Raw genomic sequence first — 14,383 nt, forward strand, 5'->3', positions numbered from 1 at the left:
ATTCTGGTCTTTCATTCGAAGCTCATGTAGATAATATCACTCGGGTAGCCTTCTTCCATCTTAGGAATATTGCTAAGGTAAGAAATATGTTGTCGCTTCATGATACAGAGAAACTAGTTCATGCTTTTGTTACCTCTAGGTTGGATTATTGTAATGTCTTACTGTCTGGATGTTCCAGTAGGAGCAGAAACAAGCTCCAGTTAGTCCAGAATGCAGCAGCTAGAGTCCTAACTAGAACCAGAAGATATGAACACATCACTCCTATTTTATCCACACTACATTGGCTCCCAGTCAAATTTCGCATTGATTATAAAATACTGTTACTGACCTATAAAGCACTAAATGGTCTCGCACCGCAGTACTTGAGCGATCTTTTAGTCTTTTATGATCTGCCACGCCTACTCCGATCAAAGGGTGCTGGTTACTTGGTAGTACCTCAAGTAGCAAAGGCTACAGCAGGGGGCGGAGCTTTCTCTTTCAAAGCCCCACAGTTATGGAACAGCCTTCCAATTAGTGTTGGGGATTCAGACACAGTCTCAATGTTTAAGTCTAGGCTGAAGACACATTTGTTTAGTCGAGCTTTTAATGTATAGTTTTCTTAGGTAAAGGAGCAGATCTGGAAGGTTCATGGTCATAGAGTGTTTGGTGTCCTGGGATGTGTTGGATGCTGTCATCTTACCACCCTCGCAAGTCGCTCAGGTTTGCTGACTGTGAAGTGGTTGGATGCTTTATGTCCCGGGAAGCCTTCATGTCTGTGACCTTCTGGCTCTCCCTTTTAGTTATGATGTCATAGCTAGTCTTGCCGGAGTCCCTGCCTGCACTTTACACATAATTCTACTTTGTCTTTAAACATCACATGATCAGAAACTTAATATCTTTCTCTTGTGGAGCTATACACTCCACTCCTGAGCTCCCAGTGTTTGCCAGTTGCCAGTTCGACTGCTGCCCTACCCCTGGTCGGAGTCTCGCCGCGTGATGGTGCCCACTGATGCTGTGGATGGATCTGTGTGGACCAGGAGACAGCCATGGACAGAGCCACTTGGGGACTTTCACACCATCACAGATCTGCCATTTCATCTGTCAGCCAGTGACAGCAAAGAACTAGTGTTTATAATGACCTTAGAAACTACACTGACCTAATAGTTCCTCATGGGTCATTGATTTCTGTTGTAGAAAGGACATTAATCAGCTACAGTTACATTATTTTCTGTTTAGTGTCACCCAAATGAGGATGGGTTCCCTTCTGAGCCTGGTTCCTCTCAAGGTTTCTTCCTTTCCATCCCAGGGAGTTTTTCCTTGCCACCGTTGCCACAGGCTTGCTCATTAGGGATTAAATAGTCTAATTATAGAATTTAATAATTTATTCTTATTTCTAGTTAATTAGTTATTTTTTATTTTTATTATTTTTCATTTTCCCCTCCCCTTTCTCTGTTTTCTTCTTTTGTAAAGCTGCTTTGAGACAATGTTCATTGTAAAAGGTGCTATACAAAATAAATTGAATTGAATTGAATTGAAAATCTTTGTTATTTTAAGTCCTGCACATGTCCATTCAGCACATAGTTATAGGCATCTAATGATTTACACACCGTCAGTTTTTCTTTACTATACATGCTTGGTTTTTCATCAGATAGGTGTAAATGTCAGGTCACTCAACCGGAGGTCATCCTGTCACATTGTCCATCCATTGAGTGAGCGTGTACGGGTCGGCCAATTTGGTTCCATCCGTTAAAGTTAATTTTTTCAAATGACATTCTCGGTCCTGGACAGTGAGTGACCTAACATACTGTAGTCAGATAAATTGGGATTTTGACCAGTCATAGTTAAAAAGATAACTGCCACTTGTAAAGCAGTCAGGGAAATCTTTCTGCCTCCACCTAAGCTCTGCCCACAAAAAATGTTTACTAACAGAAAAAGGGTCTATATGAAAAGCTCTGGTGAATTAATTTGCCTACTCAGGGGACAATGAAAAAGACAATAAAATAATATATTGATACAACCTTGTCATGGTGAGAGAGACAGCCTTTGCCCGGTCAGTGAGTGCTCAAAAGGCATTATGTAAAGTGTTTAGGACACAAATGAGTATTCGAGGTACGCTCACTGGGATAATCCAGTTAAAAAAAAACCTGCAGTATAAACTAAAGGCTCAAGGTTTGTGTTTGTTTTTTTTCGCTTTGGCTTTCCTTGTATGACTTGGTACTTTCCAACACCTATAATGATTTTAATGTTTAAAAATGAAAATAATCATCCTTTGTATTGAAATTGCAAAATACACGTCACGGCATTTATGTGACTAGCATGAATCGAATCACAATGTAAATCACCCTGAAGTCTTTTACATTTTTTGGAAAGTAAAGAAGAATAAGAAGAAAAAGAAGACGACTTTTGGTCTTCTGCACTATTCTTGTCATGTGTACATTACAGCACAGTGAAATCTTCACATATCCCAGCTTTGGAAGTTAAGGGTCAGAGCTCAGGGTCAGCCATGATACAGCTGTGAGCAGTGAGGATTAAGGGCCTTGCTCAAGGGCCCAAACGTGGCATTCTTATTTTAAGAATTATGCGTCTCCTGGTGGTTACCATGCTAACCTGGCTAATTGCTAAGTTAAGTTAAGCTAAGTTCCAGCTGGTTGCTATGATGCTATTTGCTACATATTTCCTAGAAGGATTCCAAGTGGTTGCATGACTGTAGCTGGACAGCCACTAGTCTATTATTAGGTGGAGGAAAGCCACTGTATTATTTTCAATATATTTAAATTAAGAAAGGCTGAAAAAGCAGGAAGGCTGAAAGCACCAGCAGATTATCCCTGTATGGGATCTACACCTGTATCCAATGAAACTGGTACACATAATAATAATACTAATAATAATTATTATTATTATTAAGAGGTAAAGAAGCGAGTGCAGGCAGGTTGGAATGGGTGGAGAAAGGTGTCGGGTGTTCTGTGTGATAGAAAAATTTCAGCGAGAATCAAGGGGAAGGTGTACAAGACAGTGGTGAGACCGGCCATGCTGTATGGTTTAGAGACAGTATCACTGAGGAAGAGACAGGAGTCAGAGCTGGAGGGAGCAGAGCTGAAGATGTTGAGGTTCTCTTTGGGAGTGACAAAGTTGGACAGGATTAGGAACGAGTACATCAGAGGGACAGCTCATGTTGGACGTTTGGGGGACAAAGTTAGGGAGGCCAGGTTAAGACGGTTAAGAGGAGGGAGAGTGAGTATATTGGTAGGAGAATGTTTGACATGGAGCTGCCAGGCAGGAGGAAAAGAGGAAGGCAAAGAGGAGGTATATGGGTGTAATAAATGAGGATATGATGCTAGTGGGGGCAAGTGTTTAGGATGCAGAAGATAGGGATAGGTGGAGAGAGATGATTCGCTGTGGAGACCCGTGAAGGGAAAAGCCAAAAGAAGAAGATTCTTCTTCTTATTATTATTATTATTATTATTATTATTATTATTATTAATGAGAAGATTACAAAGAACAGTATGTTGGATCTGTCAAGTCAAGGTTTTTCCTTCTCCACATGGTGTAGTGTAAGTGCTGTGAGCAGGCTGAAGGTGGCGGTGTGGCCTGACTGATGGAGCTTGAAGGTGGATGAAAGTGGAGGAACCTAGCGGCCTGGAGCTGCGATGATGCGCGTGCTCCTCCACTCGGCTGCGCGCTGCTGGCCTTCATTCCTCCCTCATCATCCTCCACACACGCGGGAGAGTTTCTCCAAAGCCATTTTTCACAGAAACATGTTGCATTACCTGACGGAGGAGAGAGGCCGCCCGAACTCATCCGAGTACCGGATTTATTTTAGTAAGTAACTCAGGTTAGCCGTTAGCCGCGTCCACAACGCGAAAGCTAGCTATGCTGGATCATTTATTTGGGAGGTTTACACTAAGGCTGTGTGTGGAGGCTACACAAGACAAACATTCGAAATAAGCATGTCTTCATTTATCTCTTAATATTAAAAAAAAAAAAAGATCCTCGCATTTATAGTGCAAAGGGCTTTTTCCCCCCTTTTTAGCACCTGAGCGTGCTAGCTTCGTCGAGATTCAGTGTAGCGCATGCGCATTAGCGTGTTTTACCTCAAGGCTCGAGCTAATTCGGCATTGAAAAAGATCATTTAAATACAGGAAGTCTTATGGAAGTAATAGGACTGCTGAAATAAAGATAAATAAATAATGCGATGAAAGCTAGAACATTTCACAGTCAGAGGTGAACTTTATAAACAAGTTAACCATTAGGATCATGTTAGGCGTGTTTATGCAAGCTGAAGAAGGATAGATCAAGCTCCAGTGACATGTGTGGAGATATTTTTATAAACGCTGTTTTTAGAAATGTTGCTTCTAAATAAAAGTCCAAAAAATGATGTGAAAACACAAACACACCAGCCCAGTGACCATACATCTAAACCCTTCAGATGTTATGGAACAGATCTAAAGAGCATTAAGAGTATTGACTTAAAGAGAAAGGTGATTGGGGGGGGGGAAGGCTAAAGGTTCCTGAGGTGGAACTACTGCTGAAGGTTCCACTTGAATAAAAAACACCCTACTGTACTTAATATTAATTATTCTGTGAACACAGAATAAACTAAAAAAAAAGGCAACCTGATCAGCAACTGTGTTAAATGGAGATAAACATGTTCATCACACGCAGAACACAGAACCATGTGCAGTGTGTGATTAAAAAACACACACATTTCTACCTCATGGAAAAGTGTGTGTTTAAAGGTTTAAATATTTAATAATTAATTTTAAAGGTTTAAATATTTATAAATATTTATTTTAAACCATATTTATAATATGGAGGTGAATTTTTGAAAAGTTTTTTCATACTGACTCTGTGTGTGTAGAACTGCAGAGGAAAAAATGTTAAAAAAAATTTGGGGCCTCAGTCCTGCTCCTCCTGTTCTGTACATTATTGTTTGTATTCCTAACACTCTTATCTTTATTATATATTTAATTCTTATTTCTGAACAGAAACCTCACATGGGAAATACATTTCTCCATTCCATGACATCCCACTCTACGCACCTGATCAGCAGGTTGGTTCTGATTAACTGTGATATAAAATGCACTAATGACAGTACCAGATATCTGAGTTGTGTATAATGTTCTATCACAGTTCTGTTGAATTCTGACTGTGAGAGAAGGTGTTGATGTTTCTGTATCAGCAGCTCAATATTAATGTGTTCATTCTTTACATTATCATTTAAACCAAGGGGTCCTGAAACTACGGCCCCTATGCGGCCCGGCCCCACATTCGGACCGGCCCTCTGAACGATGCCAGAGACATGTTTTAAAATTTTAATTTTAAATATATGTTTAATTTATATCTTATCTGAATGTGCTAAAAAAGTTGTGAGTATATCGGTAGGAGAATGTTGGACATGGAGCTACCAGGCAGGAGGCAAAGAGGAAGGCCAAAGAGGAGGTATATGGATGTAATAAATGAGGACATGAAGCTAGTGGGTGTAAGTGAGGATGTAGAAGATAGAGATAGGTGGAGAGAGATGATTCGCTGTGGTGACCCCTGAAAGAAAAAGCTGAAAGAAGAAGATTTATAAAAGTAGGCTTACAGACTCAAATTTCCCTTAGTTCTTAACATTGCCTAATTATTTGTTAAATTCACCTAGCAACAGGACGGTACATTCAACATCATGTACCATCATGAACGAACGCGTGATTTCAACAGCAGTGAATACGAAAAAATGTTATGACAGAAATAATAGTCTTTATCTTTAAAAATCTCTATATCTCTTCAAAAGTATTGATTTGTCTATACGGTGCATAACAAAACAATAACCTGTTCTAGCATTAGGAGGCATAATAAATACATTTAAAATAATCATAAAATCTCCACAATAATACTAGTAGTCACTCCGGCCCATGTAATTTTCTGGTACAGACCGACCCCATGATGTGGCCCTAGCAGAGTAAGGTTTGGAGAGCCCTGATTTAAACGATTGTCGAACAAAACAAATGGATAACTTGGTTAAGTCTCCAGTGTCAGTGCTGTGAGAGGTCAAGCTGGAACTTCCCACGTCTTCTGGACAGAGGGGTTTATGGGTTTTTGCAGTTCCCTGGGTTTTTGATTTTTGCTTTATACATTTGGATTTGAGATCAAAAGATGATTGAAGTTCTTATATGTGACTTTTATTTCCTGATATTCAAATCTAGGCTTAGCACCTTTGGTGACAGGCCAAAGATGCTAAAGTATTGGAACCAACATTCTTAAATTAAATCACTCTCAATATTTGCTTACGGATCAATAACCACAACAAGCAGGTGACTCCCTGACACCAAACATTCTTTTTCTGTGAAGGTTTTTCCAGGTTTGTGGCACAGCTTCTTTCATATCTTCCGGATCATGAGCAGATCATTTCCTCCTCCACACTTTGGTCTTTCCGTCACTTTGGTTGAGATTGTTTTTGGTTCCAGAACTTTTGTGGCTAATCTCTGTACTTCTGAGTCTCACTGCGAATGTTTCTGGATTGTGAAGGTTGTTGGTGAGGTCAATGACTGTTGTTTGGGAATTTTCTTCACAGCTTCACAGAGTTTCTGTTTTCCATGGTCATTTTGTTCCAAGGCTGTTAGTACACCTGTGGTTTCTTTATTTTTCAGGACATTCCAGATAGTTTTATTGTATGTGACTGTTGACTGTGCGATACCTCTGTAAAAACATAACTAGAATTAGCCTTGCTTTTCCAGTACTTTCAGAGAGGACTGAAAGTGAGAGCAGGAGTTTGTTCTACAGAACTTAAATGCAACTATAAATGTATGACTGTCTTTAAATTAATGGTATAAGAGGAATAAAGCACTTTGGGATGTGTTGTTATAGGACAATAATCCACTTCAGCATGGTTAGAGATACCTGATTCCTGAAGTCATGGAATGTGGAATATTGTATTCTGCCTATAATTTTTGAAAATGTAAGGATGTGTGTTCATATTCCAGGAGAAGGATGTACCAGTGAAGAAACAGAAATGCTCAAAGAGTGAGGTGATTATTCTCTTGTCTGAAACTCTGCTTAGAATAAAACAGTATACAGTGTTAAACAGTACAGTACAGCAATCATTACATCGTATCTTTATGTAGTATTGGTTGTGTGTACACTTAAAGTGTTTCATTATTTTGTTAACCTTGTTACAGATTCTCTTCAATATGGTGGTGGAGGTTCCTCGCTGGTCCAATGCCAAAATGGAGGTGTGTGTGTGTGGTTGGACTTTAAATCAGACAAAAGCAGAAATTACTGATTGAGTTGTAAATGTTTTGTTAGCTATGTAAATTATGCGTCTCCTCGTCTGTAATGTAAAGTTAATTCTCGTCTAAAATCACAAAGACATGCAACTGTAATACTTTTGTAGTGTAGATATTTAATGAGGTTGCAGTTTAAATGCTCGGTGGTTGCAGATAGCCACAAAGGAAGCGCTAAACCCCATTAAACAGGACGTGAAGAAAGGCAAACTGCGATATGTGGCCAACGTTTTCCCACATAAAGGTTACATCTGGAACTACGGCGCTCTGCCTCAGGTGTGTGTACGTCACTGCACAGGAGCAGTACAGTCTTACTGATTTACGTTCAAAGCTCATAATGGTATTGTTTTTTTTCTGGGTTGGAGCAGACCTGGGAGGATCCCAATCACACAGATAAAGACACCAGCTGCTGTGGAGACAACGACCCTATAGACATCTGCGACATCGGCACCAAGGTGAAATATGTGAATGATGATAACAGCAATAACAGATAATTAAAATACAGTAAAAAAAAAAGTGTTACAAAGGTTCCATGTAGTATATAGCACAGTGCTACCTCTATAAATGGTCTTAAGTGTTTATTATTATTAGCATTAGCTTAGGAGTGTGTGCTATAGATTTTTCTCTGCCTGCAGTTTACTGTGTTTAAACAATTTAAATGCCCAATACATTTTCATACAAAATTGTTCAGTGATGCACTGTATTGCCAAAAGTTTTGGGACACCCCTCCAAATCATTGAATTCAGGTGTTCCAATCCCTTCCATGGCCACAGGTGTATAAAATCAAGCACCTAGGCATGCAGACTGCTTCTGCAAACATCTGTGAAAGATTCAAGCGTGGTACTGTGATAGGGTTCCACCTGTGTAATAAGTCCATTCGTGAAATTTCCTCAATATTAAATATTCCAGACTCAACAGTTAGTGGTAATATAACAAAGTGGAAGCAATTGGGAACAACAGAAACTCAGTCCATGAAGTGGTAGTCAGTGCACTCTGAGAAGCAAAGTGTGCAGAAGTCACCAACTTTCTGCAGAGTCAATAGCTAAAGACATCCAAACGTCGTGTGGCCTTCAGATTAGCTCAAGATCAGTGTGTTGAGAGCTTCATTGAATGGCATTCATCGCTGAGCAGCTGCATCTGAGCTTTACATCACCAAGTGCAATGCAAAGCGTTGGATGCAGTGGTGTGAAGCACCAGTGTAGGGTCTGACAATGGCTTTCATCTTGGTACCAAACAGCAGTGTGGGTACAGTTGGCTAGCACATGGAGGTCTGTGTGACACTCTAAAGATATTAATCACCACCCCATCACTGACCCACCTCCAAAACGGTCATGTTGGATGATGTTTCAGGCAGCATAATGTCCTGACCAGCTCTCCTTCTGTAAGGGCCCATCTCCCAGAAACCTCCTTCATGTTCTTGAACCTGTGCTGGGAGAGACACCTAATCTCTTTGTAACAGGACGTTTAGATGTTAGTAGTCCGGATGAGCTGTGCTTTTTTTACCTGATTGGCTTACAGGTACTGCCTACAAGTAGTGGCCTTAAGAATCTTAACAAAACACAAAACTAGAGACATGTGAGCAGTGCATATGGCTAACTAACAGCTCTGAGGCATCGAGGCCTGGACTCCGCAAGACCTCTGAAGGTGTGCTGTGATATCTGGCACCAAGACATTAGCAGCAAGTCCTGTAAGTTGTGAGGTGGGGCCTCCATGGATCGGACCTGTCCAGCACATCCTGGAGAGGCTTGAATAGATTGAGTTCGGGGGAATTTAGTGACCAGTCAACACCTGGAACACTTGCTCATGTTTCTTAAACTGAAAGCAGGACTGTAGTGTTCCAGGTTAGGGTTAGGGCAACATCAACACTAATCACTTCACCTGTCAGTGGTGTAATGTTTTGACTTCCTAGTTAAACTAGTTAAACATCCATTGGTAGATTTTATTCCAAGTTAAAGTAAGAAGCGTGTGAAATGGTTGTGAAGGGGGTAGTGCTTCCAGGCGGTGTCAGTTGACTAGTTATATAGGTCTAGATAGTTAGCTTTTTAATGTTAGTTAGCTTTAATTGGGGATATATTGTACAGTAGGTGCATTTCTGAACAATAACAATTGGCTCCGCCCGGTTTTCTGTTGTATGCTAGCTTGCTTAGTTTCGATAATTATCTTTGTTTTGGGACATTTTCTACACTAAAGTTTGCTTCATGTCATTCTCTAGCATTATCTAACTAGCTTGTTTTGGGGTATGTATACTGATGTCAGCTTTGCCTTAGGACATTTTCCAGCATTAGCAATCTAGCTTTGAGGGTTTTCTCTTACACTAGCCTGCTTTTGTTTGGAAATACTCTCTGATGTTAGCCAGATTTTCTTTTTTAGGGATAAATATTTTCATCCATTTGTCCAGTTAATATTTTTGTGTCTTGAAGGTGAGTTTATACTAATTTGCAATTAATTTTTTTAAAAATTTTTTATTGTGTGTGTGTGTGTTGCAGGTGTGCTCCTCTGGTCAGGTGATCCAGGTGAAGGTTCTTGGGATTCTGGCTCTGATTGATGAAGGAGAGACAGATTGGAAAGTCATCGCCATCAACACTGATGATCCTGATGCTAATAAACTTCACAGTTAGTTAAAGCTCACCGGGTGTAATGACCTCACTGAGGAGATCGAGATATTATTCAATTTACTGCTTTATTTCCAGGTATCGAGGATGTTCGTGTGAACAGACCTGGCCACCTGGAGGCGACAGTGGATTGGTTTAGAAAATATAAAATTCCTGATGGGAAACCGGAGAACAGGTTCGCCTTTAATGCACAGTTCAAGGATAAGGTAGGTTAAGGTGCAAAGGAAATAATTACATTACCGAACACCCACAAGTGTTTTATTCCTCTTATACCACAGCAATCTGTCATCAGTTACAATAATGTTAATTAAAAAACGTCACTCTATACTTTTAATCTGTTTATAGTTACATTTTTTCTATGTGAAATGAGTTAGTTCCTGTTGTCACTTTCATTATAGTATAGCTACAAACAAGTGTTTCCCACACCAGACTCCTTTTATTCTCTCTTTTTGAGTTAATAAGACAAAAAATCTACACCGGTCAGCCATAACATCATGAGCAGTGAGAGGTGAAGTGAATAAGCGCCTGTTAGTGGGTGGGATATATTAGGCAGCACGTGAACATTTTGTCCTCAAAGTTGATGTTAGAAGCAGGAAAAATGGACAAGTGTAAGGATTTGAGTGAGTTTGACCAAAAGGGCCAAATTGTGATGGCTAGACCACTGGATCAGAGCATCTCCAAAACTGCAGCTCTTGTGGGGTGTTCCCGGTCTGCAGTGGTCAGTATTATCAAAAGTGGTCCAAGGAAGGAACAGTGGTGAACCGGCGACAGGGTCATGGGCGGTCAAGGCTCATTGATGTACGTGGGGAGAGAAGGCTGGACCGTGTGATCCTGTCGTGTTGACACTGGAGACTCCTTAAACGTCTCTTTATAGAAAAACTTCACCAGATCAATGATTTAACATGTTTGGGTTTTTTTTCCCCTTCATTTTATTACAAGTAGGATTGCTGTAGGATCCTTCATTTGATCCTTTTCTATCATTTTATGAATGCTAGATAACATTCATGTAATATTTCAGTATTTAACAGCAGACTATTTATTTAAAAACTAAATATAAATTTATAAATAATAAAAGAGATTCTAACACTTGTGCATCTTTTGCTCCAATAAGGTTAATTTATGAGTTCTTAATATCGGTGACTTTTCCAAAAATATATTTAAAATTAACATTTCATACACAAACGATAAAACAGAAGGATATAAAATTTGAATAGACTTTATTGATGAAGTTTAAATGTTGTGTGTTTCAGAACTTTGCAGTAGAGGTGATTAAATCCACACACAGCTGCTGGAAAGCTCTGGTGCAGAAACAGACGAAATGTGGAGAGATCGTGTGGTCAGTCACATCATCATCAACACCACACCGCTGGAGGATTTATGAGATGAAATGATGACTTGTGTAAATATTTACTGTGTGTGTGTGTTTACTCAGTCAGAACTCCTCGGTGTGCGGGAGCCCGTTTCATTGCAGTGATGCCGATGCTGCAGCAGTCGTGAGAGCTGTGAGTAGTTGTGACCTCTCTACGCAGAGGTTATAGCGAGGGTGTGATTATAGTGAGCGAGTGTGTGTGTGTGATTATAGTGAGCAAGTGTGTGTGTGAGATTATACTGAGCGAGTGTGTGTGTGAGATTATAGTGAGCGAGTGTGTGTGTGTGTGATTATAGTGAGCGAGTGTGTGTGTGATTATAGTGAGCGAGTGTGTGTGTGATTTATAGTGAGTGTGTGTGTGATTATAGTGAGCAAGTGTGTGTGTGAGATTATAGTGAGCAAGTGTGTGTGTGAGATTATAGTGAGCAAGTGTGTGTGTGAGATTATAGTGAGCGAGTGTGTGTGTGTGAGATTATAGTGAGCGAGTGTGTGTGTGTGTGATTATAGTGAGCGAGTGTGTGTGATTATAGTGAGCGAGTGTGTGTGTGATTATAGTGAGCGAGTGTGTGTGTGATTTATAGTGAGTGTGTGTGTGATTATAGTGAGCGAGTGTGTGTGTGATTATAGTGAGTGTGTGTGTGTGATTATAGTGAGCGAGTGTGTGTGTGATTATAGTGAGCGAGTGTGTGTGTGATTATAGTGAGCGAGTGTGTGTGTGATTATAGTGAGCGAGTGTGTGTGATTATAGTGAGCGAGTGTGTGTGATTATAGTGAGCGAGTGTGTGTGTGATTATAGTGAGCGAGTGTGTGTGTGATTATAGTGAGCGAGTGTGTGTGTGTGTGATTATAGTGAGTGTGTGTGTGTGTGATTATAGTGAGCGAGTGTGTGTGTGATTTATAGTGAGTGTGTGTGTGTGATTATAGTGAGCGAGTGTGTGTGTGATTATAGTGAGCGAGTGTGTGTGTGATTATAGCGAGTGTGTGTGTGATTATAGCGAGTGTGTGTGTGATTATAGCGAGCGAGTGTGTGTGTGTGATTATAGCGAGCGAGTGTGTGTGTGATTATAGCGAGCGAGTGTGTGTGATTATAGCGAGCGAGTGTGTGTGATTATAGCGAGCGAGTGTGTGTGATTATAGCGAGCGAGTGTGTGTGTGATTATAGCGAGCGAGTGTGTGTGTGATTATAGCGAGCGAGTGTGTGTGTGATTATAGCGAGCGAGTGTGTGTGTGATTATAGCGAGCGAGTGTGTGTGTGATTATAGCGAGCGAGTGTGTGTGATTATAGCGAGTGTGTGTGTGATTATAGCGAGTGTGTGTGTGATTATAGCGAGCGAGTGTGTGTGTGATTATAGCGAGCGAGTGTGTGTGTGATTATAGCGAGCGAGTGTGTGTGTGATTATAGCGAGTGTGTGTGTGATTATAGCGAGCGAGTGTGTGTGTGATTATAGCGAGTGTGTGTGTGATTATAGCGAGTGTGTGTGATTATAGTGAGTGATTATATCTCTTTTGAAAGATTACATTTTATTTATTTTTTTTTATTTTTTTAAAAAATCCATAAATAGAAATGGTGAATAAGAATACAAACGTTTAATACATTAACACTGCTCTGAACGTTTTATTTACTCTCTAACACACACACACACACACACACAACGCTTATACGTATAACTGTGTGAGGGATTGTGTATTGCAGGCTCCAGAATATGGAGAGGCTTTGCCACTCTCTGCAGAAGGTAATTGATTTATTTATGTATTTGTTTGTTTATTGTGTTCTTATTCTTCCAGAAAAATTTAAATAATCTGAAATGTTTCTCACACAGTGGATAAATGGCATTTCCTGTCCCAGTGACCAAGAAAGGTTTTGGCTCCATCCCAAATCTCACTGAAACCACTGATACACGAGTGCTACTGTTTATACAGAGACAAACAAATCAGCTTCATTAATGATTGATTATTATGTAATCTTTTTACTTATAAATACACTGCAGTGATTAATAGCTCATGTGCACTGCTGCTGTTAACCACTTTTGGTTTAAACCTGATATACAGAAAATATTTAGGTTATTAGTAAACTTGTATTCGGTGTATAATTGTGTTTTAAAATTACTGAAAACAGAACGAATCACAGACTTGGTGACCGGTGTGTGTGAGAATTTATTTATAAGTTTTTTCCCCCAAAATACATGACACAAAAAGTATTTATTTTTCATACACAACAAATGTATTAAAAGGGTATAATTTTGGGTGTAACCTTTTTTAAATGTTATTTTTACTAAATAAATTCACTATAAGTGTGCTCGTTACTGTCTCTTCATTTATTTTTATTTTTAAACATATGATGAATATTGATGAGGGCACTGGTGGCTCAGTGGTAGGGTTCTCGGCTACCACGCGGAAGGCCCGAGTTCGATTCCCAGCCAGTGCCCAAACCCCAGCCACTGGATGCAGTGCCGGTCCCAAGCCCAGATAAAAATGGGAGGGTTGCGTCAGGAAGGGCATCCGGCGTAAAACCTGTGCCAAGTTGTTGTGAAGACCGGTCGGTCTGCTGTGGTGACCCCTCACACACGGAGCAGCCGAAAGATCAACAACAGCATGATAAATGTTGATGTATTAAAAGGTAAGTAAACCATATTTCGAGATTTTGATGGTAGTCAATGAAATAAATGAAAAACAGCAGAATATTTGAAATGCATGAAATAAATATAAATTTTATTAAAAACACCCACATCTTGGCAATCAGGAATGATATAATAAACAGCTTTCAAATAAACTGCATTCAGTACATTACATTACTTACAGTATTCATCCTTTATTTTGAAGCATACCAAACTAATAGGAAACAAGAAAACAGGATAGAGACAGAATTTTTTTTTTTTAAATCAACCCATTTAGTGTCTACATTAAAAAAAAAACAAAAACAAACGGAAAACCCACCAACACATGCTAGCGTAGCGCGCACTCCGCCAACCAGAACATCTGAAAGTCCTTCAAGTAAAGTCGACTCCACGCAAAACAATGTATGTCTTCAAGTATGGCTATGCTTTTCACCCGCTAATCAATCACCTAATTAACATTATTCTTATTTTATTCCTTTCATTCTTCTCTTCTATGAACCTGCTAACCAGGCTGTATTCTGTACACTCTGAAAAATCTAAGATTTA

At 39.8% G+C, this 14,383-nt stretch overlaps 1 protein-coding gene across 1 annotated transcript; it reads left to right on the forward strand.

Moving 5' to 3' along the window:
• The first annotated feature begins 3,587 nt into the window (after positions 1-3,587).
• ppa2 (inorganic pyrophosphatase 2) lies at positions 3,588-14,140 on the forward strand. Its single transcript, XM_058386725.1, has 12 exons — positions 3,588-3,798; positions 4,965-5,029; positions 6,942-6,986; positions 7,137-7,190; positions 7,398-7,517; positions 7,610-7,696; positions 9,728-9,854; positions 9,932-10,059; positions 11,104-11,189; positions 11,286-11,355; positions 12,916-12,955; positions 13,043-14,140. Exons 1-12 carry the CDS (start codon positions 3,627-3,629, stop codon positions 13,069-13,071), a joined length of 1,023 nt encoding a protein of 340 aa, XP_058242708.1. The 5' UTR covers positions 3,588-3,626; the 3' UTR covers positions 13,072-14,140.
• Positions 14,141-14,383: the final 243 nt, after the last annotated feature.

Source organism: Hemibagrus wyckioides, linkage group LG03, assembly GCF_019097595.1.
Source record: "Hemibagrus wyckioides isolate EC202008001 linkage group LG03, SWU_Hwy_1.0, whole genome shotgun sequence".
Classification (NCBI taxonomy): domain Eukaryota; kingdom Metazoa; phylum Chordata; class Actinopteri; order Siluriformes; family Bagridae; genus Hemibagrus; species Hemibagrus wyckioides.

Coding starts and splice junctions, on each gene's coding strand:
- ppa2 (XM_058386725.1), top strand. CDS start 3,627: ATGATGCGCGTGCTCCTCCACTCGGCTGCGCGCTGCTGGCCTTCATTC. Junction 3,799..4,964: donor CGAGTACCGGATTTATTTTA/GTAAGTAACTCA, acceptor ATTTCTGAACAG/AAACCTCACATGGGAAATAC. Junction 6,987..7,136: donor AGAAATGCTCAAAGAGTGAG/GTGATTATTCTC, acceptor ACCTTGTTACAG/ATTCTCTTCAATATGGTGGT.